Source organism: Lutra lutra, chromosome 3 (assembly GCF_902655055.1).
Source record: "Lutra lutra chromosome 3, mLutLut1.2, whole genome shotgun sequence".
NCBI classification, from domain to species: domain Eukaryota; kingdom Metazoa; phylum Chordata; class Mammalia; order Carnivora; family Mustelidae; genus Lutra; species Lutra lutra.
Genome location: NC_062280.1, coordinates 43,550,161 through 43,577,491, shown reverse-complemented (window position 1 = coordinate 43,577,491; position 27,331 = coordinate 43,550,161). Strand labels below are relative to the sequence as shown.

General features: G+C 47.2%; 1 protein-coding gene across 3 annotated transcripts in view; it reads left to right on the top strand.

The window, feature by feature from the left end:
• Positions 1 to 1,106: 1,106 nt before the first annotated feature.
• The window catches only part of ASB18 (ankyrin repeat and SOCS box containing 18), a 63,044-nt gene continuing 36,819 nt past the window's right edge, over positions 1,107 to 27,331 (top strand). Inside the window, exons 1-3 of one of the 3 annotated variants that reach the window (XM_047722205.1) lie at positions 1,107 to 1,358; positions 20,841 to 20,985; positions 24,333 to 24,600. In XM_047722205.1, the coding sequence (XP_047578161.1) occupies positions 1,152 to 1,358; positions 20,841 to 20,985; positions 24,333 to 24,600 (620 nt within the window). In that variant the 5' untranslated portion in view covers positions 1,107 to 1,151. Of the gene's footprint in view, positions 1,363 to 20,261; positions 20,986 to 24,332; positions 24,601 to 27,331 lie in introns of those variants that run through there. The other 2 variants (XM_047722203.1, XM_047722202.1) reach the window with 2 other exon arrangements.

Below are 27,331 nucleotides of genomic sequence, written 5' to 3'. Positions count from 1 at the left end.
CCCATTTCCAGGGCACCTGGTGGCTCAGTGTGTTAAGACTCTGCTTTTGGTTCAGGTCATGATCTCAGGGTCCTGGGATCGAGCCCCGCATCAGACTCTGCTCAGCAGGGAACCTACTTCCCCTTCTCTCTCTGCCTGCCTCTCTGCCTACTTGCAATCTCTCTCTGTCAAATGAATAAACAAAAGTCTTTAATTAAAAAAAAAATTTTAAACCCATTTCCAAGATTCCCAGAATGTCTCCAGCAAGGTCTATTTTCAGTTCCTGTGACACTGGAAGGCAGTCCATTAAGGGGTATTGGCCACTTGCTCATTGATGACCCCAGCCCACCATGCCACTGCTCCTTCTTCAAAGACTCTGGGGTTGGCTGCTGTCCAAGCAACATACAGTGGGATTTTATCATTGAAGGCAAGAGTTCAAGGGCCAGAGACCAGAAGGCTTGGGGAGATCATCCACATTATTTATGACATTCTTGTGCTGCATCTCTAGATTAAACCAGGACATTGCCATGATTTTAAAGGTAGACTGAATACATCAACCAGAAACACTATGAGGTGCAAGTCAACAAAAACTCGTGAACAGTGCTTAAGGAATAAAGATGGGAAGTCTGGTCGTTGGCGGCCCAGAGCTAAAGCAAAGGTCCAGAAATGTCATTGAGAAGCCATCTCTTCCCCTCCTTCTATTCCATTCTCCTCAGTATGTTGATCCTTCACTCTTGACTCTCACCTCATGGCTATAATATGGTTGCCACATCTCCACACATCATGTCAATGTTCAGGGAAAGAAGGAAAGTGGACCACTGGGTAATACTTCTCCTTTCAATCAGTTTCATGAGAAAATCTCACTTTTGCTGAAAGAGGGCATTGCACAACAGTACCTATGAGAGTTCTCTTTTAAAATGCTGTCCCCTTATCTTCTTCCTCCACTTACCAACATGTCTACTGCTCCATCCCTAGAATAATCTTAACCGGAGACCTTCAGGAAGTTTGATTCCCATGGCCCTGTGAAGAAAAGGGCTGCCAGCCAATGACCCTCCCCAGCAGCTGAAAGGCGAGCCGGGTTTGTTCTATTTAAAGCAATGCCCACAGTGCCCTGCGCGCCACAGCTGCTACCTTTGGACTCAGTTGAGAAGTTTGGTCCATGCACAAACAGCATGATGATGTCCAACTCTGATCACCTTCCGGATTACCCGCTCCACTCAGATTTAGTGAGGAGATTAAAGTCTGCCCTGGACGCCAGGGATGAGGAGAGGGTGAGCCACTTGATCTGCACAGAAGTGGGGCACGTGGACGCCGTGATAGAACTGGACAATGATGACTGGATGAAGGACCCCGCGGCTCAGCTGCCCGTTGGCGCGCTCGTAGGTAACCAGCGTGTGTCTGACACCGAATTCCCCATCATGAGGGGTGGGCTGTTCCTGGAGGTGGAAGGGTGAATGGGTGAAAATGGCACATGCTGGAGGCTTGCCTGTCTGGTTCTTGTTTATATACGTACACACTTGGCTGCATGCACCATGTGTGTTGCTATGCAACCCCTGGTACCTGCTACAAACAATTTAAATAGAGGACAAGCACTCCTGGGGCCCCCGTCCTCCCACACACCTGTTTCCATTTCTCCACTTTTTCTGCATGTGTAGATTTCCCCCCTCCCTTATAGCCATGTCCACAATGTTAGTTTTGTGTTCTGCTCTGTTGAGTTAATATATCTAAAGTATTTTCCATGACGCTACATAGTGTTCTTAATTTCAATCACCTATTGAGGTGATTAATCACAAAATACTTAAACCGAATGCCAACAAGAAAGGAATATTTGTTTACATTTTTACTACCATAATTAATGCCATAATTAGCATCTTTATCAGCCTTCGTATGGTGCTTTTTTTTCCTATCCAGGTAATATCCTTTTTTTAATAATTTATTTTTTATTGTGTTATGTTAGTCCCATACATCATTAGAGTTTGATGTAGTGTTCCATGATTCATTGTTTACCTGTAACACATCAAGTTATAGTCTTAAAATAAATTCCTAGGAGCAGAATTACAAGGACAAGAAAACAAGGACAGAAAAGTTAACAAACTGCTTTCTAAAAGGGTTTCCATTTCCTCCGACAGTGAGAACGTGTGTCTCACCACATCCTGAACATTGCTGGTGGTGAATATTTATCCTTGAGCCAGCAACTGAAAAAGCGTGCACTGGTCCTTGTCCTCTGCCTGCCCACCCATCCTTCTGGTACAGGTCAGGACAAAGTCTTAGCCACAGGGCTTTCTTTTTCTTTGTAGACCTGTACACATGGGATGTGTCTATTCAGGGAAGCAATCTCTTCCCATTTCTTTTTTTTTTTTTTTTTGTCATTTTGCAGAACTTATTTGTATAAAAAATGGAACTATTTGCCCTGGTGCAAGATTTCCTTTCTTTTTTTATTGTGTTATGTTAGTCACCATACAGTACATCATTAGTTTTTGATGTAGTGTTCCATAATCCATTGTTTGCATATAATACCCAGTGCTCCATGCAATCTGTGCCCTCCTTAATACCCACCACCGGGCTCACCCATCATTCCACCCCTCACCCCCAAAAAACCCTCAGTTTGTTTCTCAGAGTCCACAGTCTCTCATGGTTTGTCTCCCCTCTGATTCCCCCACTTCAGTATTCCCTTCATTCTCCTAACATCCTCCATGCTATTCCTTATGCTGCACATATGAGGGCTGTGTTCTAGCTTGTCAGAGGTGCTTGGCCCCTACAAGGTGTACAGAAGGCTCTTGTCAACCCACTAGACTGAGTCCTGTCATACATGCCTGCATGTACACACATGTACACCTGCACACACACACATACACACACACACACACTCACACTCACACATACACACATGCTCCCACGAGCAGAAAATATATCAAAAAGGAGTGTTCACGGGACATTGGTGCTAGCCAGTGGGGCTTTCATGTGATGAAGAGGGAGATCCAGATCAGTCTGGATGGGGGTGACAATCGCTCTGCTCCCTCATGGCATGGGTGTACCCCCTTGGCGGCCTTTCATTGGGGAGTTAAGCGAGCTGCATTAGGCTATAGGGAGAAAACATCTCCTGCTTCTTCTTTTCCTTGGTTTTCCTAGTATCTGTGGCCATGATCAGGGTGAGGGTCCAGGAGCCACAGGCCCAAAGAACAACACGCCTCTGTTCTGATCTTAGCTTCACGTAGACAGGCACTGTGGTCTCATCAAGCCAGTACCTGGGACGCTGCCCAGTGCAAGAGATTGCCCTGTCGTGTGAGGAGGGAATTCGGTCATCATAAACTGCAATTTCGCCTGGAGCACTGAGCTCTATGTTTTGTGTTTGCCACCCTCCCTACCTCACCCTGTCTGCCCTGTGCCCGTCTATGAAGCTGACCTTCTGAACTGCATCACCTGCCTCATGCATTCTGACCCCTGTTGGATGCAGCAAATGGCTTTATCCTTGTGCCAAAAGCTCAGCTCCTGGCTGACAGCTCTCACCTCCCATCTTGCCCCTTCAGACACAGGGATGAGGGTTCCCCCTTTGTCTATGCCACGCCTGGTTGCCGTCCCTGAACCCCGCCTACATTTGTTACATCCCATGGTCATGCCCTCTGTTTTCTGCTATGCTTAAAAGCAAGTCCCCCCTCGACATCCCCTTTTACAAAGCCATCAATGCTGGTTGGGGATGTGTGTATTTGGAATCCGCAATTTAAAATATCATTCTTTTCACATTACTAATTGCCCTGCCCCATCTTCACTGTCCCCCAACCACCACAACTCTGCTGGACACTTGAAAGCAGTGACATTTGTTTTAAGAGAGTTTCGTTCCTTCCCACGATGAACCCATTACATCCTAAATCATATATGTATATACTTCTCCCTGCTGAAGTGCACCATTTAGAAAGGCAAGAACAATTCGTTGCTGATGACATGTTTTAAGGGCTTGGGTTACTTCAGGGTTGTTTTCATTTCAGGGTGATCATACTCTGAATGATTAAGGCACATCTTGTTACCAGTGTATCTATTATAGGGAAAGAGGGCTGGCCTTGAATCCAAGGCAGAGCGTGCAGTGTGCTCAGTCTTGTGTTCTGGGCATGCTGCTCCGGGCATGATGTGAAAACAGTATTTGAAGGAAACAAGAAAAGGAAGGAGAGCCTAATTAGAAGGTGACTGAAGACAGTTTATCGGTGAGAGATGACAAGGGTCTCAACCAAGAGAGCAGGATAAACACAAAGGTCAGTGATAAAGATGAGAACTGCATGGGTGGGTCCATGGGAAGGTCTTGGTGACAAGTAGAGGCTGGTGCTACCAATGGAGACCAAAAACAGAGGGACCTAATTGTGACAGTGTGCTGAGCCCCTACTGTGTGCCTGGCAACAGGGAGAGTGGAGAACATAAACAAGAGTGATACGAGGGATGACTCCCAGGCTCAGAGCCCAGGCACATCAGCCCCGAGCGGTCACCAGGGGTCTGGAGAAGCTCCCGCCATGGAGCGGGATATTGAAGGGAACTTGGACTCTGCCACCAATGAGCTGTGTGACCTTAGGAAAGTCTCTTTCCCTTTCTGGGCCAGTGACATGAGATTCAATGAGGGCTTCCCAAACAGAGGTCCATATGGAATGAACTTGGGAGATGCTTCCTGCAGAATCATACGCTTGGAGTTTGGCACAATGGTATATTAAAGGCTTGGTGTGGTTTTGTCACCAGAGGAATTGGTAGTTTGTAGGTGCTTCTTGGGAAACGCTGACTTGGATCAATGTTGAGGTCCCATCATCTCTGTGCTTCTCTGAGGCAATGATCCCAAAGATTCATTGTCACAGCCTGCAGTGAAGCATGATTTCTTTTTTGCTGAGTGTGAGAGCAAATGAGCTCTTTCTCAAGGCAACTTTGAGTCCTTGAGGACTATCCTTGTCAGGAACAAGAGCTGTTTGGATTTAAATATACATGTGAGGTCTTTAGAATGCTTGAAGAGTGGTCAGAACTTATGGCAATATGCTGAAATACAGCCCATACTGGAAATGGATACTGTGAAGAACTTATTCTCCTCCAGGGGAGAAATATGAAGATGGGAGATGGGGCTGGGCCAACGAGGACCAGCACCTGGAATGCCCACTCAGGCCAGGAGAGGCAGGAGCCAAGATGCATGTTGACAAATGCATTTAGGGAAGAGGAGGAAAGTTTCCATCCCAAGAACAACCCTGGTTACAGGTTTTTGAGTCTAGTTCCAAAGATGACAATCTGCAAAAATAAGAAAAAGAAAAGTAACCATTCTCTCTCCTGTGCTTGTCACTATGAACACACAAGGACCTTATCTGTCAGTGAACTCCCCATGTTCATTGCACTAGGAACTTACTATTCAACCAAAGGGAACACAAAACAACAATAATAATTTATTCCAACGCATCATGTCAGCATCACAATAAAAGCATGAGGAAAGGAGGCACCAGCTGAGAAAATGGTGGGAGGAGCTTTTTCTGGAGAAGTTTCCCCAGGTGTAGATGCCCCCCCCCCTTGATGAGGGCTGAGGTCAGAGGAACTTGAAATTTTAGCCCTAACAGATCATGGGACAAAGTGCAGCATGTGTCCTCTGTACACAGTTGGCAGACAGGCAGGGGAAAGGTCATTGGCTGGGATTTCCCTAAAGACACTATTCACATGTCCCCTGCAAGGATGGACTGGGATGGACCAGGAATGGGGCATTCCCCCCACCTCTGTGTGTATGTGTGTGTGTGTGTGTGTGTGTGTGTGTGTGTGTGTGCGCATAAGAGAGAGAGAGAGAGAAGGTGAACAGGACCAAGCACACAGCTGTCCAATAGTCAACTCCCCCATCTATGCCACCCACCCCATTCCAATAGGAACCTCCCCACCAGGGCTGCACCCAAATTCTGAGGCACGTGAGGACCTCCTTTGCTCACCTAGGCCACCCCTTCCTTCCAGAGCCTGCTCAGTGCATGGTCTCCACTAGAGGACCATCCCTGTTCACCTGGCCCACAGACTCTCCTCCTCCATAAAGATACAATGGCCTCAGTCTCCATTAGTTACGGAAACACATGGCCTTGCTGGGCTAATTGCTATACCCACCAGATATTTAAAACTTAAAAACAACTCCTTGAAGGTGAGAACCTTACTGAACACATATTGGTACCCAGAGCCTAGCACAGGGTCTTTGCTCTGAGAAGGAGCTCAAAGTCTGTGTGTGCTGCCTGGCACAGATAGTCTAAGCTCTTTTGCTGACATGACGGATTGCCTTCCTATGGATACTACTGGGGTTAGACTTTCTGTAAAGAAATATTTAATTCTACTTTTGGATAATATTTTAATATTAGTGACGATTGCATCATTTGTCCTCACATCTTTCAATGCCTATCAGTTCACTAACCACCAAGAACATGGAAAGGGAGAAAGGATGGCTGGGGGGAGGGGTGGCAAGACCCTTCTTGCCCCCAAATGCATCTACTGTACAATTTGGTAACTGGTGTAATCAAACTACTTAAGAAACAACTGATTACTAATTGCTATTATTAAGGATGTCAGCATTCCATGATTTTGCTGCTGATATATTATATACAAGTCAAGATGCTACTTGAATTCTTGATTGAAACAGAAAACTAGAGACATGATGTTGTGTTTGGGGTAATGGTATTTAAGCATCTGGAGGCAAGTTAAAGAAATACTAATTGGGTTTTTATTAAGAGATCGCACCCAGCAGCATGTATACACTTGGGGATTGATTGTGGGGAATGTGTGATAGGCATAGGCATACACGTCAAAATGGGGTCTGTTTGTGCAATGCAACTTCTCACCCAGCCAGCACCCCTGTAGGCTTGACACTGAGTCCACCATCACTTTGGGCCACATCTGCCACCCCTTCCCTGTGCATGGAGGAGAACATCACCCAGGACAAGCCCAACAGTCAAATGTCAGTGAAATGAGCACAGCCCCTCCCTTGTAGGAGTCATATTTGAAGTAATGACAGAAGCATGTATGTTGCTGGTGGCTCTGAGAATGGTGTGCTGGGGACAGCAAGAAACTAACAGCGAGATGACCCAGTTCTTGCCTTGGCTCTACCACTGCCTCCATGGCCTTGAACTTGTCAGTCCATCTCTCTGAACCTTAATATCCTCACTTTAAGAACATGGGGTTGGTTGGCTCATCTCTCAGGGTCTTTATAAATTGTGCTAAGGTTTTGAGACCAATGACTTGTGTTTGTGGAGGCCATTAACAAAACCCCGTTGCCTTTGGAAGCCTGGAGCATCCAAACAGAGCCCTGTGTAGACCCCACCCCACATGCAAAGGAATGGCTAACTCCACAACAATGGGAGAAAGAAGGTTTCTCCTGGAGCATGGTGGGAGACTGATTTATGAACTTGAATGCACCAAATAAGCAGCGGCTTGGCACAAGTCCAGCCTGTTCTAATCTTTAGGGAGAATACATCCCCAAACCAGAGCATGTTAGAACTGGAACCAACCCTAAGTGGAGGCAAAGAGAGAGGACTCACGGTATCAAGGACCTTCATTAAGTCCATATTTCCCAAGGGCTATTGTCTTTCCTGCTTACCCAGCTGAGGAAAACGGGGCTCTAAGAGGGTATGTTACACACCCGAGGCCTGACAGCTGGTGGAAAGTATAAATCCAACACTCTTCCCAGAATTCCATGATACCTGTAGTTCACCCATCTTACAGCTGCATTTTACAGATGGAGAAACTGAGGCTCACATTTGTTCCTCCATTGGTCAACAGCCAGTTAGCAGCAGTGTATAAACAAGGTATGTTTCCTGAGTTTTAGTCAAAGGCTCTTGATACGTACCCACCCAGACACATTTTTCAGGATGATCCATGAACAAATTTCCCCCACTGAAGCTGCATACAGCCCTTTTACTTTACCTTACACACATATATACTCATGCCCACACACATCAATAGCATGGAGTCTCTGTCTTCAAATAATTCAAGTAAGAGTATTAAGAAAAAACATGGATGAATAAATGGGGTCCTTGGCTGCCGAATAAAACAGAAATGGAAAGCAGGAGGTCAGCGGTGACAGGGAAGGATAGAGAGGGAAGCATTCCACCATCTCGGCTGCACACCCTAAGCAGACGATGTGGGGGCAGGGAGACCCTGCTCGAAGCAAAATGAAATTAAACCTTTCTAAGTACTTATAAATCAGCACCTAATGACACTATCCCACCACCAGCCGGAGCATTGCTCTTATTACTTTGATTCACAAGCCAGGAAAAGATCCGGAATTATGCACAAATTATTGTCCCATCTTCTTAATTAACACTGATTGCAAAATTCTTGCTAAAGTCCTTGCTAACAGACTCAATTATGCGCTGCCTGAATTGATTCACCCAGATCAAGTGGAATTTATTAGAAATACACTTTCCTACAATAACATCAGATTATCTTTGAATATAGTTAAATTATTTAGGAATAAAATGGCTCTAGCCTTTGCTTTAGATACAGAAAAATATCTCCCACCACCTAGAATAAAGATATTTCTTTGCTTTCAACCAGATACACACCCTAGGCTCTCTTCTTCCCCAGAAGCAGGTTGAGTCACTGTGATGAGATGAGATGCATGCCTTAGAGCTAATGGTCCAGTTTCAGAGCATATGGGGCAGGAAGAAAAATCCTACAGGGTCATGTCTCAGCTCCCCCAGTATGAATTGTCACTGCCTGTGGAACACGGTGAAATTGCAATTAGACTAAATCAGGATATTTTCAGAATCAAAATTGAGAAACAGGCTAATAAAGAAATAATGTATGCTGATGACATACTTCTATTAGCATCACTCCCAAGCACACTGGAGAGTTTTGAAAGAACAAAAAGAAATGAGGATGATAGCAAAGAGGCTTTTCTCCTTCCCAGGAGGATGGCGGTTCCTGCAATGGTGAGCTCTGTTCAGGAAAAACATTCCTAAGGCACTAATTGGAAGTGGCAAATGACTACCTGTAGCTTGGTTCTACTTCTCCATCTCATTGCCCATTATCTTCCAATACTGAATTCAGCAACTGGATATGAACGGGGACTGGGTTTGTCCTATTCACCATATTCTGGCACACAGTAGGTACATAATAAATATTAACAGGCCACATAACATATGGGGGACACTAAAATTCTCTTGGGCTGGTCCTTGATAGATGGATATGTTCTCAACATGCTGTGATCAAAAGCAAGGGAATCCAAATAGAGGGAGTAGATTGAGAAAAAGTGAGGCATGCTGGGGCACAACACCCTATGCAATGAAGAAGGACCTGCCTGGAAATTAGGCTGTGTAAATCAGAGTAGGGGGAGAAAAGTTGAGGCAAGTAAGTTGGGATAGATAGCACAACATGAGACCACAAATTCTAGACGAGGGTTTACACTTATTTTGGAAAGGCAGTGAGGATCCATTCAGCAATGGAATGAGATCTTCTAATAGGAAGGATGGCAGTGGAGAGACTGGGGCCAAGGAGGTGCTTCCTTCTCTATTAATTGAGTCCTTAAGGCAATACAACTCACCCACCACTCTTGAAGTTAGAGTTGGCTTTGTTGTAGTCAAAATGGACTTAACAGAAGAGGGTCTATGAATTTGAAAATAGATCAACAGAAAGTATCCAACCTGAAGAACGGCAAGTAAAATGATAGAAAAGAAAATGAACAGAGACTGTGGGACAATTTAGAAGATCCAATATAGCCAAATGGAGTCCAAGAAAGAGAGAAGGAAGCTAATGGAGCAGAAGAAATATTTTAAGAAATAGATTCCAATCATTTCCCAAGTTTGATGAAAGACATAAATTTACAGATTCAAGAAGTTCAGCAAACCAGAAGAGAGATATAAGTGAGGAAAATATGTCAAATGTGTGCCAGGGTACCTGGATGCTCTGCTGAGTGTTGTTGAGTTGAGCTTGCCTTGAGAAGAGAGAGCAGGTTCACTCAAGTGAGGAGTGGGAAAGGCACACACAGAGAAGGGTGCAACGACTGTTTCCTATTTGAAGGTGCCTGTCTCTCCCCTTCCCACAAACCTGCAGTGGCTCCCTACTGCCTACAGCAAAGGCCAACAAATTATGGTCCCAGTCCTGGCTGCCAGTTTTTACAAGTAAGGTTTGATTGGCTGTGCTCATTCATTTACATATTATCAATGACTACTTTCATTCTATCATGGCAGAGCTGAAGTTGCCACAGGGACCATACGACCTACAAAACCTAAAATGTTTGCTTTCTGGCACTTTGCAGAAAAAGTCTAGTGACCTCTGTCCAATACCTTCTAGTTCAAATTTTATAGCAAGTGTTCAAGGGCCTGAAAGATGTGCCAGGAGCTAACTTACCCTTAAGCACTTCTGCCAGCATCCTTTCACCAGCCCTGTACCCCGGTGAGTGATGGAAAATAGCACTAGTCAGAGCACAGTGAGAGGCAGATGACACTCTGCCAAGTGTTTGCCATGGAAATTGACAGTAAGCTTTTAAAAATATTGACAGCAACTTAACAATATGACAGTGTGTGATTGCCGGACTGGACTTTTTTCTATTATATTTTTTCTTGTAATTAATTTTAATTGTACTTTAAAAAAGAATCAACCCATGGCAAATTGAGACCAAAAAAAAAAAAAATCCCAGGTGCTTAACTAGTGCTTAGGAACTCTGGTTAAAACCATCCCCTAGGGGAGCCTGGATGGCTCAGCCAATGAAGTGCCTGCCTTTGGTTCAGGTCCTGATCCTGGGGGCCTGGGATCGAACCCACATCAGGCTCCTTGATCAGCAGGAAGCCTGCTTCTCCCCTGCCTGCTGTTCCCCCTGCTGGTGCTCGCTCTCTGTCTCTCTCACTCGCTCGCTCTCTCTGTGTCAAACAAATCAATAAAATCTTTAAAAAAAAAATACCCCAATGACACTATCAATCCCTTCACCCTTCTTGGCTCTTGAGTAGGCCATCTCTCTGCTCTCCTGTCTTCACCTGCTCTAACAACACACACCCACCACCCCATCCTTCCAGGTGGTCCAAGAGACTCAGGAGCTCACAGTCTGATGCTGAGTGGAGTTTGCCTCACAGGATATTTGCAGGGCATGAACACCTGTGAAGAGAGGGAGAAAATCAGACTGGCAGAGGAGAAGTTGATCTGTGACACAGGAGGCACAGTGCGATGTGTAGCCAACCCTAGGGGAGCTCTGGAGCGGAGACCCTTCTCACAGTTTTCCCACATCGGGTCAAGATGTCAGGACCTCTCCACACACCTAAGTGGTCATGGGATCTGGCTGCCTTGAGAGGTGTATTCTGGAGTAAGGCAGCTCTCTACAGCTGAGAAAAACCCCGAAGGAGTTGCATCAGGGTAACAACTCCTCCCTAAGAGTAGGGTCTGGGCGACCCCTCTCCATGTCCAACAAAGGTCTAGTCCCTGCCACTCACTTATGTTCTGACCCCCTGGGCCTGCTGGATGCTGCTTTTCTTTACTACCCACAACTCTTCCTCTGCCTGACCCCCCTTTCAGACGGCACTCATGGCCCCATGCAATGCAGTTCTGAGGCTACACCTTGCCTCTTGCTCAGCCACAAATAATAGGGTACAGTTGCTCATCCCCACTATAGGTTAAGGAAAGGAAACAGACACTCTCCAAGGGACATGAGCTAGCCTTGTACCTCAACCCCCTCTGTGCTTTGCTCAGATGCCTCCTGTGGAGAAAGTCTGTCCCATCCCTACTTCCCATCACTATAATGCTCTGTTTGTTGCATTCTACCCATCAGACCTGCACCTGTCATTGGCAGTGATCTCATCCCACTCACTAGTTACTGGTTGCCTCATCTATCTCTCCACAAAGTGCAACACTTCCTACAGGCAAGGGCTTCTACTCTTTGCCTCTGTAGGCTGCTAGGCTGCTAGCACCTGGAAAATCCCCTATATGTATCAGCTCAACATAGAATATTTCCAAATTGCACAGAAATGTACCCTTCTACCTGCAAATTAAGAAGCATCAGTTTCGTTGAAGCTTTCCAAAATTTGACTTTAAAAAAAAATATTATTTTAGGGGCGCCTGAGTGGCTCAGTGGGTTAAGCCTCTGCCTTCGGCTCAGGTCATGATCTCAGGGTCCTGGGATCGAGCCCCGCGTCGGGCTCTCTGCTTGGCAGGGAGCCTGCTTCTCCTCCTCTCTCTCTGCCTGCCTCTCTGCCTGCTTGTGATCTCTCTCTCTCCGTCAAATAAATAAATAAATAAATCTTTTTAAAAAAATCTTATTTTAACTTGCCTTTGCAATTAGTAAAATTATATATTATATATGTCTGTAATAGTCATTTTCATTTCTTTTAATGCCTTTTTCCTATCTTTCTGTTGGAAGCCCAAAGTTCTCATTTCTTACCAACTAAAAAATGAGTGAAGCCAACTTTAAATCCATCAGACAAAACTGGCCCCACTCTGCTCCATGCCGAGCTGCAAAGCAACCAAGCAAGCCCACTGGGAGCCCCCCTTCTTCAACCACAGGATCAGCCAAGTTCTCGTATCTAGAAGGGATATGAAGGGTGACAGGACATAACGATCATATCAAAGCAACTTCAAGAGAGAAGTATTTCGCTCTCAGTGTGAGATTCATAAAAAACAATCAGTCTTAACATGCAATTTGTCTCAAGAGGCAGGAGCTGCAATTTTATCATGTAATTAAATCCCCATGACAGTCGTAAAGAAACGTTGTCACCTTTATCAGGGAAAGCTTCAAAAATATGTTTTCCAGCAACGTCCCCTGAGTCTATAAATGTCCTTCCAGGGCTATTTACTCTTGACTCTGTGTGTTCAGGATCTGGCGGCCCTGTTTCACACTCTACCACAGTGGATATGCAGCCCTCAAGGGCACCTTTGGTTCAGAGCTTCCAAAAAAGCTCTCTTGGGCTCTGGATGAAAGCAGCACTTGACCTTTGGATAAGATTGCATTCATAATGAGAAGGGACTCTGTTGTTTTGCGTGATCCAAGTTGGGCTGGGTAGCCATGTCGGCAAAATAGGTTAGCAAGGTGTTCCCACCGCAAACCGTCCACACCCCCCCCCGCCATATTGTGTTCTTCCACATGATGGGAATGAGATTTCTTAATAATGTGAAATCAGTACAGACAATTTAAGTCATTATTAATAGATACACTTGATCTGAGGAAGTAAAATGTTTTAATGTTTTGTTAAATGAGGTGTGCTATGCTAACATTGTTATTCAGAGAAAAGGTTGAGATATTTTAACATTTTTTATATTAATGTCTGTGTGACTAACTCTGGTACATGGGTGAATGTGTCCTGGAGCTCTTGAAAGCAGAGCCTTACACACCCGCCTAGCTTATTATTCTAAAAACTTTTTTTTATTATTTGAAAAAGCTACAGGGAGAGGGGATGGAGGAGGAGTGGCTCTTAGAAATTAAATGGGACAGTGGGGATCAAAACAAGATAAAATGATTTATGATGAAAGTGGATTCACAGTAAGACCTTAGCTCTTGGCCAAGCTGTAGTAATGTGAACATCTAGGGTCTGATCGAATTTCATACACGTCCATTTAGAGAAACGATTCGTGTAGGAAGTATGAACTGACCAGGCTAACAATACATATTCACATATTTGAGAGAGTGCTCAGAATCTCACAACGTCCACCTGGGGAATGACTTGCTGTCTTAACTTAACCATTTACTTGGACACTTGACCCCAGAAGGAAGCAGACATTTTCCCAATGGCCCAGGAAAGAATCCACACATTTGGCTCTCTCCAAGAACACAAAGAAATGGCAGGGAGCGAAAATCTACTTCGTGGCCTGAACACATGGAAAGTCTCTGTCCTGGAGAAAAAACAGTCTGACCCTGTAATAAAACCCACATTTCAAGCTCAACTAGATTTTTCCACTGAGTACTAGCAGAGCTCATCCTCAGACACTTCTGAGCAAAAGAAAATCATTCATCAGTTCAATGGCAGAATACAAAGATCCTGACATCACTTGAGAATAAGAACTACCAATCATTCAAACGGTACCATTTGTATATCTCATAATTTTAAGGCGGATTTTTACTTTTTCATCTTATCTGATTCCAAAGCCAAAACTCCCTCTCATGAGCTACCGGCCCTTCAGTTTTTGTGTCTCCTATGGATAAAACGTGTTTATAATTCAAATCCAAAAAATAGTCTTTGCAAAATTATATTCAAGTCCAGCTGACTACATGGGCAATTATTAGAGAGATTTAGTCCATTCACTGAGTTGTCCAGATAGAAGCTGGGTATCCACCCGTATTTGGATTTTTGTCCTTCTTTTCCCAAGATTACTCCAATAAAAGGCCACCACAGTCAAATCTGTGTAGTACTCTGAAAGGGTCCACAGATACAAATGAAGTTCTTCCATCAGATAAGTACCATTTGATAGTTCCTCTGAAGAACCAAAACTATTAAGCATACTGATTTGGAGAAGGTTCTTTTCATCAGAGTCCCCCTCTTTCAAGAAGGACACGGTATTTGTTCAGAAGAATTTCCTGGACCAGGTCTCTGGAGAAAAAGCTGGAACTGGCAGGGCCTGAGAATGTGTGGAACCACAATGAAGGGGAAAGGAGGGGAGGAGGGACTTCAGTGGTTGCACCAGAGACAGAGGAAGTGCAGATGGAGAAGAGAGGTGGGATAAGACTGCACCCGGTGCCGGACCCTTCATAACTTCAGGATAGTCACCAAACTCCCTACATGATGTTGGTAGTGGATGTAAAGCAAACAAACCAGACAAAAAAAACTCAAGAGCCAATGTTGTGCCCCAGTGTGGGGGCAGGGCAGAGCATACAGAGTCTGAGCAGACAGGAAGGTCAAGAAAAACATGAGGAGGCGAAGCAGAGGTGCTGCCAGGGTCCCAGGAAGTTTCTCTGACTGACACAAGTTTCTCTGGACCAAGATGCTCTCTGAATGGTTTAAAATACTGTCAGATAATCTGCAGTGTTTATGTCACCTAGCACCATTAACCTCTGACCCTAAAATCAAGAAAAAGAAAATCCTGGTACCACAAACGGGAGCCCCCAGCAGCGTGCAACGGTCTCAGCCACGTGACCCAGAGGACAATGGGATCCTATGTGGCTGGGGCTTTAAGGTCACCTTGGGGCATCAATGGAATCAGCCCATTGCTCTGGCCTGTTGAGATCTTTTGCAATTGTGATTGTCATGATCCATGTCACTCATCAATTGGATATCCACCTTTCCATATGCCATGTAAGTCATCCATAAGCGTACTGCACAGGATCAGAGGGAAACCTTGTCTACACATTAGAAGTCCCTGTGGCCGTGTGGGGGGGGGCATATCTAACAGACCTGATGCCCAGGATGCATTCCCCACCCCGTGACACCAGGACCTCTCAGGTGAGATCCAGACATCCGTATCTTTTTAACACTCCCCAGGTAGTTCCATTTGACAGCCAAGATTTGAACCCCTGCTCTGCACATGCCATGTGTATTACTTCTCCAGTTGGAGTTTTTAGCAAGACTTTCCTAAAAGAAGACCCATATTTTTTTCCCACCTTCTCAACTTTCCACTGCAGGTGGAACTATACCCCATGCCTACATCCCATCTACATATTAATGAATGACTCCATGTCACAAAGGAAAATTCTTTTATCCACCATGACCTGTTCCTAGGGACCCACAGAGCTCCAAGTATCCCCACTCCCTTTTCTAAATGTTCCCAAACCATCCTTTTCATCCTTTTTAGGGATGTTTCCCAGCACTGATGTCAATTCAGACTTTGAGGGATCAAATTCTTTATTTATTTGAAAACTAAAACTCTGGTCTTTCTGGTCCTTCTGTTTTATCATAATTCTTCAAAGATTTTAATAATTGCTCAGCAACATCATATACAAATTCACTCTTGGAAGAAGTTGAGTTTTCATATGGACTGAAATAGGCAGAGAAGATAAGGTTTGAGTTGTATCTTAAAGCTTACGCATTGGCTCTGACTAAGCTGAGAAGGGTGAAGACAATAAAAATAAAATTAAAATGGCCCAACCCAAGCAAGGTATGGATGGAAAGAGCTGTGGTACAATGGGCAAGAAGGAGCCCAGTGTTGGATCAGGAAACAGTGCTGTTCACCTGTCATCAAAGGACATCATTCAGCTGGTGGGAAGGAGGACTAAAAAACTCCTCTATGTTAGGGTCCTGTGGTCACTGCTCTTTCTTGTGTGGTCCTTGGGGGCAGGATTCTTATATCTTTTGTCTCTGTATTCCCAAAACCTAACCACACACTCTAGAGCATAATATCCCATGAATGCTTATTGAACGAATAGAGGAACGACTGGATTTGTTTTTAAATGTTTGTAGAGTTTTTTGTGTTTTTTTTTTAATTTTGTTTTTTAACATATAACCACATATGGCTACTGCTGCTCTTTAAAAAAACAAAAACAAAAACAAGACGCCTCCGTCATGCTCCTGAACTAATCTACATGTCCTACTTGTAAAATCAATGCTGTCTCCTGTGGGCTATTTTTAAAGCTCTCACAAAGAACCATGTCTGTTTCTGGACTGCTACTCTCTACCCGCTGAAATCAAGCTTGGATATTTAGGGCGCTGTTGACAAATATAATGCATGGAAAGCTAAATTTATCGCAGAACACAGGCCAGAATGGCTCTTATCCCAGGACTCACCTCCAATTTTCCCACCCCTTCTAAAAATAACCCATGACAAAATACATCAGGAACAAAGGAATTCTCTGGTTTAAAGTGAAGTCCAAGTTGGATCATATTATAGTTGTGTATGAATAAGTCCTTCTGAAATGAATCTAATCACAATTAGTCTGAGAAAAATAACATGGCAAAATGGCTAAGCTTACAGAAATGAAAAATCCAAAGAACAAATAGAGTAACTGCCTAGTATATGAATGAAGTGGGGAGAGTGGTTGGCTTTATGCTAGTGTACAACTGATACAGGATATGGTCTATGTAGTGTTGCCTTTTGTCATTTTCTGTATGCACAAGCCTCTTATGTCTGATGGAGGCTGTGAGTTCCTTGCAAACGTGGTTATATTCTTTACCACTACCCTGTCCATAGCAACCAGCAGTGTTTCAGGCACATGGGAGCAGTCTTGAAAAAAATCTCAGCTCTTCCACTGATGACACTGATTCTCTCTTTGCCACTGCTGATGGAGACAAGGGAAGTAAAATTTAAAACATGTGAAATGACGTTTTAAAGGACCCTCATGGATCCATTTTCATGGATTGGGAGAACCAATATTGTCAAAAATGTCCATACCACCCAAAGCAATCTACAGATTGAATGCAATTCCTATACCAACATTATTTACAGAACTAAAAAAAAAATAGCCAAAGAAGTCTTAAAAAGAAGAACAAAGCTGAAGTGAAGGTATCACAATCCCAGATTTCAAGATACACTAGAAAACTGTAGTAATCAAAACAGTAGGGTAGTGGCACAAAAATAGACACATAGTTCAATAGGACGGAATAGAGTCCAAAAATAAACCCATGTTTATATGGTTGATTAATCTATTAATATCCAGTGGGAAAGAGACATTCTCCACCAAATGGTGCTGGTAAAACTGGACAGCAACATGCAGAAGAAGGAAACTGGACCACCTTCTTATACCATACACAAAAATAAACTCGAAATGAAATAAAGACCTAAATGTGAGACCTGAACCATAAAATTCCTAGAAGAAAACATAAGCAATAATTTCTCTGATATCAACCGTAGAAACATATTCCTAGATATGTCTCCTTTGGCAAGGGAAACAAAAGCAAGATTAAACTATTGAGATTACACCGAAATAAAAAGCTTCTGCACAGCAAAGGAAAACATTAACAAACGAAAGGGCAGCCTACTGAAATGGAGAAGATATTTGCAAATGATATATCCGATGAGGGGTAAATATCCAAAATATATAAAGAACTTCTATAACTCAACACCAAAATGACAATAATAATAATCCAATTAAAAATGAGCAGAGGAAAAAAAAAAAATGAGCAGAGGACCTGAATAGACATTTTTTCAAAGAAGACATACAGATGGCCACCAAACACATGAAAAGATGCTCAACAAGTATGCTTACCATGATGAGCACTGAGAAATTTATAGAATTATTGAATCATTCTATTGTACCCTGGAAACTAATATAATGCCATGTGTTAATTATAGTGGAATATGAAAATGAAGAGCCTCCAGGAAGCATTCAATAGACAGTCCTATGAAATTTGGTAAAGCATTTTGACATGTGGGGAAAGGTAGGGTGTACACTGAAGCTCACAGATCTGAGGCAGAACCCCTAGCCCCAGCATCTGAGACCCTGTCCTTGGCCAGCCATGGGGCTAGTTTACCACCTAAATTCCCTAAGGGAAAAAGGTAGCAGATGGCCAAGAACAAGAGGAATTTCAGTGCACTTGAGCAAATTTCAAAGAGATCAATCCATTCGTTCTTTCACCGTCTCCACTGAGGACCAGTTGAGGACCACAGTGACAACACTGTGCTAGGTACTAAGAACCCCCATGCAGATAAAGAAGCTGATGCTCATGGTCCAGTGGCGGGCAGAGACAGGAGCAGCAATCAACAGTGAGCCAGGTACCATGGACAGAGTGCCAGAACAGACAACAGGACTAGCCACAGAAGTGAAGGGAATCTAAGCTGAGCATTGAAGAATGGAGCCAGCCAGGGGACAAGGGGACCACCAGAATGCCAGGTACAGGGGACAGCATGTACATACACTTGGAGGCCTGAGACACCATACACCATCAGAGGACTACTAATCCCTGTGCTAAAATGTGTCATGGTCAACGGCAGCAGTGAGGGCTAGGTAGGAAGTTCTTATGCTCACAGTCAGGTGTTTGGGCGCTGACCATCTCAGGATCGAGAAGCCTTGAGCAAGTTACCTGGACCTCGGAGTCCTGATTTCCTCTTCTGCAAATGTCATCAAGGCTGCCCACCTATGGGGGTCCCGGACAGAAAGCTACTTGCTGAGGATATTTGGGTAGAAAGAGTCTCCTCCTGCAACTCACCCTGAGCCCTGAGAGCTGAACTCCATGGACCCTTCGGCACCCTCTGTACTGAGCCTTGGCCCAGACATCAGACAACCACAGAGAGGATCATTAACCTGCAGCCCCATGGCAGCTGGCTCAGGCTGTGACCAAGTCTCTCCTATCTGCACCCTGTGTGTCACCAATGAGAGCCCTTCAGCTTTGGGGACACAGTCAACACTGTTTATCTGCCTGCATGAAGGCATCACAGTGACCAGACAGATGAGCACATCTCCCTCTTCCCAGCAACCCCACAGCCCTCTTTAGAGAGGAGATCTGAGTTCTACCACGTGAGGGAAACTCCAGGCCGTGGGTCAGTCCATGCATGTGCATTTATGCCTGCAAATCAGCTCTATAACCAGGGTAGAACCATATCTGTATTAAATGATAAATGCAGGTGATTTCGCCTTCACCCTTTACCTCTTCTAAGGAAGATCAAGGGTACTCTGCTGGGCCTGCTGTTGTTGTGGAAAGTCTTGGTGAATTACTGTTCAAAACAAAGAGCCAACACAGACAGCCTGCTGAGACTGGGGGACGGGAGGGGGCGTGCTTAGAAGAACAGAAGGAGTCAAGGGGCGCTTTGAGGTACAAAGATCAAGAGACAGAAACACAGGGGAAGAGGGTGCTTAAGAAGTTTGGCTGTGACCAAGCCTGCGCTTTCCCTACAACCCCAATTCCTTGAGTTCAAGTCTTTCTTCCTGTCATCTCTGTCATTTCTTTGACTGCAACACCATAGAGCAACAGGATCCCACGGGGGTGTGTCCGATCCTATGGATGCGTGTCCAACACTGGAGCCGCGTGGATGGTGGCTGCTGTTCTTTCCCCTCCCTCAGCATCTCTGTGCATCAGTGTCCCAGGCACGTGCTCCACCATGTCCCCTTTGGCCCATCCAAGCAGCACCCTCCCTGAGCCTCCGTCCACCCTCTAGCCGCTAGCTACACATCTTTTATCATCACTGACACGGACATGGCAAAGAATGCTATAGCCCAACCAAGGTGGCCCATCCCAACTTCCTAGTGGGAGAAAAACCAGAACTGGGAAAAAAAGATGTAAGAATGTGTATTACCCATATTATGAAAAAAGTGATTTTATTAATTTTTAGACAAAATAAAGCCCTGCACTAAACTGTAGCAAATAACTAGTAAGTTGCTAATAAACAGCTGTTCCCATTTGTTTCGGAAACAGAGATTGTGACATTTCTATGGGCCTTTGGGGATGAGTTCTCAACAACTAAAAGAAATTCATGAGCCACCAGGGGCCCAAGATGATGCCTTTGGGAATCCGTGGTCTACCCTATGGAGCCTCCCTCCCAGGGACACTTGGGGACAGCCTGGTCGTTTGCAGCATCCAGCTGGGGCTCCTTATACATGCTCAGGGCTCACACAGCCCTCAGAACACATGTCTGCCCACCCTTGTCCACAGCAGCAAAGAAAGCGATAGGCCAACAACAAGAAGACACCCTACAGAGCAGGAAAAGGAGCCCCGCCCATTGTCGGGTGCCTGCCCTCCTGTGGAGAGCTGTTTTGGAGATAAACAGATGTATCTGTCTCTGGAAGTCAAATCTATATAATCACAAGGGGGTGGCTGAGCACTCGGGCATGTCAGTGGTCACACGACGCTGGTCGTATCAAGTAACCATGATCACATCGGAGCCCGCAGGAGTTATAAATACACCAGCACCGAGCCCCGGCTGGATGACAATTGAGTAATGACAATAGAAATAGCTCACACTCCGTAAGACCATCTTTCGCCTTCCTGGAGAGCTTTTCTGAAACCAAGGGCATTGCAATGGAGAGATGGCCAGAGCCAGTTAGAGAACTTCAAATCTTTCAGAAGATGGAAAAAGAGCCTCAGACGAGAGCTGGGTCCCCAGTGCTCCAGTACCATGCTGCCTTGGTCATGGGAGATCTGAGCCGTCTGCAGCAACTCATGAACCGCTCCTTCCACGATGCCAACGTGGTGTTTGAGATCAAGAAGGATGAGATGGAGTGGCAGGTGACATCCCCAGCCACATTTGGACTGTCAGGTACGCTTTCTCCTTTAAAGCTCAGCTGTGTACACTTAAGGAGCTACTAACTCTCCTCCAGAGGAGGAACTCTGGGGTCCAGACTGCTCACTTTGGCGCTGCATTTAACACACACGAGCGAGGGATGTCTATAAATGAAATTTGGTCAGCACAATGTCTTAGATGATGAGATGTGAGAAATCAAATTGGAAAGGCCAAAATGTGGGTGAGAAGTACCCATCTGATGCTGGAAGGTGCCTCTCATCTTTAAAAGACAGCCTTGGTTTCGGAGCTGATCTGCCAGTGCCTGGGTCTGGCAGCCAGGGAGGCAGGTCCCCTGGCACGCAGCTCTGCTTCAGGTCCTTCTATGAACCTGTGAACACCACGGCTACAGCGGGGTGGCTGGGGCACAGCCAGCATCAACAGAGGGAGAGCCCTCAGCAGGTGCTCCTCCCAGAACCCAGGGGAGCCTGAGAATGGGGGAGGAAGAAGAAGAAATCAGAGGTCCCTAAGTCATATATCTGAGGGCATTCTTGCCGCCTGAACACCACTATGTGCTGGGTCTGCAAGAGACTCCCCCAAGGAGAGAGACACCCTCCATTTACCCACCCGGTCTGAGGAGACTTGCTGACCAGCAGGCTTTAGCCAGGGTATTCTCAGCTGGCACTCTGCATTGAGCATCCTTCCCCACCGCCCCTGCCCTGCGGTCTCCAGACACAAGACATTTACCAAAAGGGTTCATGTGTTGGAAGCCACTGCAGCCCAGCCAGACCAAAATGATATGACACTCTGTGGTCAGTGGGTCAATGGCCACTGTCCCATGTCCCATGTGCCTTACTTGTGGGTTCAGGCAGGCAAAGAATGCAGAAGATCAGCTTCCAAAGAACAGACACCATTCCGTTTATACCCCACCCAGGGAGAAGGAAATAAACCCCAAATTGTCAAAGGGCTAAGCAGCTCGGTGCAAACAGTGAGGCGGCACGGGCTTCAGGGAAGGCAAGGGCAGCTGCAGTCTGGGTCACACCACCCCCCAGCTCAGGGGGTCCTGGAGCCCTTCTGGGCCTCCCCTCCTTCATCTGCCCCAGACAGGGGAAAGGCATTCCTCCCAGGAGCTGGGTGGTGATTCGGCCAAGAATGCCAACTGCTTGCACTCAATCAATGTCTTTTTTTTTTTTTTTAATCCCATGCCTCCCAGTCCTGGACACACCCACCCACCCCCAAATGTTGCAGTTTCAAATAAGCATTAATGTTAACCCATGGTCTGAATCTAAGGGCTCCTTCCTTTTTTCTGCCTTACTCTTTCCACCCCGTGAGTTCTGCTGGTTTTCTACGGCACACCCAAACCACAGAAACTTAGGGCATCCCAGCCACCAAGGCGATAAAATGTTGCAGTGGAAGGGGCCGCCCTGAGAGCCAGGGCTGGTCTCTGGCCTCATGTGGACTGCGAAGAGAGGGTGGGTGGCCCTAGGGATGGCTGCACTCCCTACTTTTTTCCGCTTACCCACTCCGCTTTCCCCGCAGCTCACCCAAGCCTCAGAAATGACCAAACATGGCTTGGGAACAGCACCCTCTCTCATGTGAGGACTTGCTGGTGGCCAGTTACTGCTCCCCCTGAAGGGGGCCATGGGCAAGGGGGTAACACTAGCCCGCTCACAGTGCTTGTCCCCCAGCACCTCTGTACATCCAGGATGGAATGCTGGCTTCCTCTAGTTCGCAATCCAAGGAGAGTGTTGGCTTGAGGAGGGATGAACTACATGGGGAGAAACCTATGTCCTTGTTCCTCCTGGTGCCAGAACCTGGACCAGGGAGTGGGAGTGGAGATTACAGGCACCGGATGCAAGCTTTCTGATCCAGACAGCTGCCTCAGAAGTCAGGTTTTCCTGAAGGCCTTGTGGAAGCTTATCACCTTCTCCCAGGACCCGGACAGGGGTACTGACCCCACACTGAGCCAAAGGTCCACCCAAGACCCCTTCCATCAGTCCACAGGAAGCCTCAGGAATCCAGGGTGGGTGAACAGGGCTGCTGGGGTGGGCAGAATTGGGCTGGAAACTTAGTGTGACCTGGAGAATGGAGTACCCCCTTCCTAGATGCCCACCAACCCACCCAGTGAGTAGACTTCCTAGCTCAGGAAAATGAGTACAGTCAAAACCAGGAGCTGGCCTCTGGCCACCATCACCCACTGCCAGGACAATAGGCCTCACATCCCCCAGTGAGTGGGCAACAGCACGCAGGCTGGGCCTTGGGGACCCAGAGCAGGCTGGAACTCCTCACTACATACAGGTAGGTAATTATGAGTGGTCTTTCAAAACTGGCTCAGCATGGGTCCCAGGAAGGAGGTGGCCTCTGAAAAGGGTCTCCTCTGCAGCTCATTACAGCCATGATATCGATTCTTCCATCATTATCAGAAGGCATCCCTGCCATGTGAAATCCTGTCCCTTGAAGTGCATTCACCGGGGACTGCTTCCCCCATTTCCACGAGCGCTCCTGGCCGCTAACAACCTTCCACGGGCCTTTTGAAAGCCCAAAGTTTTCAGACAAGTACAATGTATAGCACCCGCTTCATTCATCCACCAAGAAAGAGCAACCCTATACACACGCACACACACACACAACCCTAAAGAGCGCAAAGAAACAAACCAGAATTGTGCTGAATGTGGACACCACATCAAAGGGAGCCTCTGAAACCCAGCACTTCCAAGAGGACTAAACTTTGTAAGGCCTTTCCTTGAGCAACCTTGGCTCGGCAGGTCAGTTTGTTCTGTCTGCTGTCTTCTGTTAATGACAAAGGGATAAGTTTGGGGTTCAGTGAGAGAGAGCTGGATTCCAGAAAAATCCACAGCTCACTCTCCTGCTTCAAGCTGTCCCGAATTCAGAGCCTGGAAAATGTGAATTCCTGGCTTACATCCTCCCACCAGCCACCCACTGGGTCAGCTCTTCACTCCTCAAATCCTAGCCCAGGCCCCTGTCTCCCCATATTTGGCAAGACCCTCTTGCTTCTCGGTACCCTCCATTCCTTCTGGCTCGGTTGTGGCCCCTATCCGTCTCTATTTTATTCCACCTTCCTCCGCACCACCTCTCCTGGGCCTCGCGACTCTCCTTCCAACTTTCCTGCGCTGGTTTTCCCTCAAGAGTTCTCTCTGCCCCTGTCTGCCTTTGTCCTCCCACCTCCGTTTCCCTAGGGTAGGAGATATCCACACCATCCCAGCCCTCTGGGTCTTTATATGCCTCTCTTTGGTCTATATGTATCTTTATTTATCTACACGCCCACCTGGTGGCTAATTCTAAGAGATGGTTCCACCCTACATCGTCCTTAGTGGACACTGCCCACTCTCCGCTCCTCCATTCACTTTACCTCTCCTCTCCCACAGGCCTCTGGACCCTAGAGTACAAGCGCGAGCTCACCACCCCGCTGTGCATCGCTGCGGCCCACGGCCACACCCCCTGCGTGCGCCACCTGCTCAGCCGCGGTGCAGACCCCGACGCCAGCCCGGGCGGCCAGGGAGCCCTGCACGAGGCCTGCCTGGGAGGCCACACGGCCTGCGCCCAGCTGCTGCTGCAGCACGGCGCGGACCCCGACCTGCTCAGCGCCGAGGGCCTGACGCCCCTGCACCTCTGCCGCACCGCCGCCTCGCTCGGGTAAGGATGCGCGGCCGGGCAGGGCCCCAGACCGCGGCCGCAGACCTGGAGCCGACCTGGGCCGGGCTTCCAGGAGCCGACTTGGGCCGGGCTTCCAGAAGCCGGCCGTGTCCCTCCGCCCCCGGCCCCGCCTCCGAGCTCCCGCCGCCCCTAGACCGGTCCCAGCACTTAGCCTCAGACCATGCCCCATGACCCGGGCACACCCCGCGTCTTCAACCAACCTGGAATCCGGACCCGGGCCGCTGTCACCGCTCCGGGGCCCAGCTAGCCACCCCTACCTCCGGACTCCGCCCCCAGACCCTCTGCCCCCCTTCCCCCACACCGCAGCAGAACCCAACTGGTCCCAGCCCGGCCACGGGCCTCAGACACCCCCTGCGCCCTGACCCCAGACCGCGCGACCCGCCCTTGGTCCCTACCCTTGCCCCCACCACCCTACCCAGACCCTGAACCCCAGACCCCAGACCCCTCACCGACCTGAGCTCCTACCCCAGCCCCTGCCTCACGACTCAGACGGAACCCCTAAGACCCCAGACCCAGACCCTGCCACGCCCCAGAGAGTACTGGATTCTCCTCCGGGCCCAGGGCCCGGGACCCTGGACCCCGATCCCCCGGCCCCCGGCCCCCGGGCGGGTATAATTAGCGCTTGATTGCGAGCGCGAGGCGGGAGGCCCCACACCGAGGTAATGAGCGCCGTGATCACAGGCCTGCAGACGCCGGCGCTGAAGAATGCTAAAAGGCCACTGGCGGGGTTGGAGGCTGAAAAATTAGGGTTTTTAATGATAATTTTATGCAGAATAATTGTCACAGTGTGACATAAATGGTTAGCTCCTCGGGAGGGGCTTCGGAGTCCCACAGGAAGCCGAGCTGTGCTCGGCATTTGCAGGGGCGCCGCGGCCCGGAGCCCACCGCCCGCCCAGGCGCCGGGGTTCGGCGAGTCCCGCAGCTGCCCGTCGGGCCCCGCGGCTGAGGCTGCAGGGTCTCCGTCCCCGCGGGCCCGCGAGCCCCCCCCCCCCCCCCCCGCCGCCCTGGGAGAGGCGGCGGGGTGCCACAGCGTCGGAGCGCAGGAATTAGGCTTGGGTTTCTCAGCTTGCATTTTGTCATCTTGACACTTCTTTAGTCAAAACGTTCTCGTCCCTGCCCTCGGGCTTATCATTTCTTCTCTCGCCCGGGTGAGGATTGAATAAAATCACCGCGGTCAGAGCAGGCGCGGAGGGCTATGACCGAAGCAGGGGCACCACCTCCCAGGATCACTGGAGAGAACAGGGACTCAGAGAGGCACGAGGACCGCCGGGTCTTCCGAGCGGCTGAAGGGAGCCATATTCCAACAACACATTTTTTTAAGCAGCTTGACCCAGGTGTGGTCAGCATACGTAAACTGCGCATTTTAAATGTGCGATCTGCCTCATACAGACCTACATATGCATCCGTGGAACCGTCCCCACGATCAAGATAGCCCACGCACCCGTCCCCATCCCAAGGTGCCCTGCCCCCTGCTATCTCTTCCATCACCCCCACTGATCTGCTTTTGGCCACTATAATTTAGTCTGAATTTGCCAGACTTTTGTATTTTGTCCCATCTCTTTCATGCAACGTAATTACCTCGAGATTCATCATGCGATTTCATGGATCCATGATTCACTCCTGTTCCTAGCTCAGTTGGTGTTCCGCGGTATGGGAACACCATCATGTGTTTATCCATTCCTACGCTGAAAGACACTGGACTGTTTCCAGTCTGGGGCTACTACAAATACAGCCGCTACGGACACTTGTGTGCCAGCCTTTGTACAGGCGTATGCTTTCCTTTCTTCTGGCTGTAGACTTGGGATTAGAATGGCTGGCCCCTATGCTCTGATGTGATTAAAAGATAACCTTTTAAGAAACGGCCAAACTGGTTTCCAAAGTGGCTGTGCCACGTTACACTCCCACCAATGGTGTCCCGGTTGTTTGACACCCTCACGAGTCCTTTGGCGCGGTCACCCTTTAATTGTGGACATCCTAAAAGGTGTGTCGAAGTATACTATTGTAGTTTTGATTTGAAATTCCCTAATGACAAGTGATTTGAGCATCTTTTCATGTGCCTATTTGAGTTCCCTAGATCTGCTTTAATGAGGAACCTGTTGACCCCTTGTGCCCATGTTTTTAAATTGGGTTGTCTTCTTAAATTTTGAGATTTCTTTGTATATGCTGGCTGCAAGTTCCTCGCCAGACATGTAATTGGTTAATCTTATCTTCTGATCCATGGGTTATATTTTCTTCTCTTAAAAGTGTGTTTTGAAGAACGGCAGTTCATAATGTTGGTGGAATCCAGCTTATCAATTTTTTTCTTTTAGGGATTATTTTAGATTATTATATAAAAAAAAATCTTTGCCTAACCCAGGGTCACAAACATTTCCTCTTGCATTTTCCTCTACAAATGCAATGATTGTATATTTTACATTTAAGTCTGCGACCCATGCTTAGTTAATTTCTGGATATGGTGTGAGGTATGGGTCAAAGCTTTTTTCTCTGCATGTGGATGTCCGATTGTTCCAGCACCATTTGGCAAAAAACCTTTCCTTTCCCCACTGAATTGCCTTTGTACTTTCATCTAAAAGCAACTGACTATACATACGTGTGGGTTTCTTTCTGGACTCTCTTGTCATGTGCACACAGGACAGGATGAGGTCTGACTGTTTCAGTTGGTAAAGACCCAAAGAGTCACCCTTAAATTCAGCCCATTTATCACTTATAG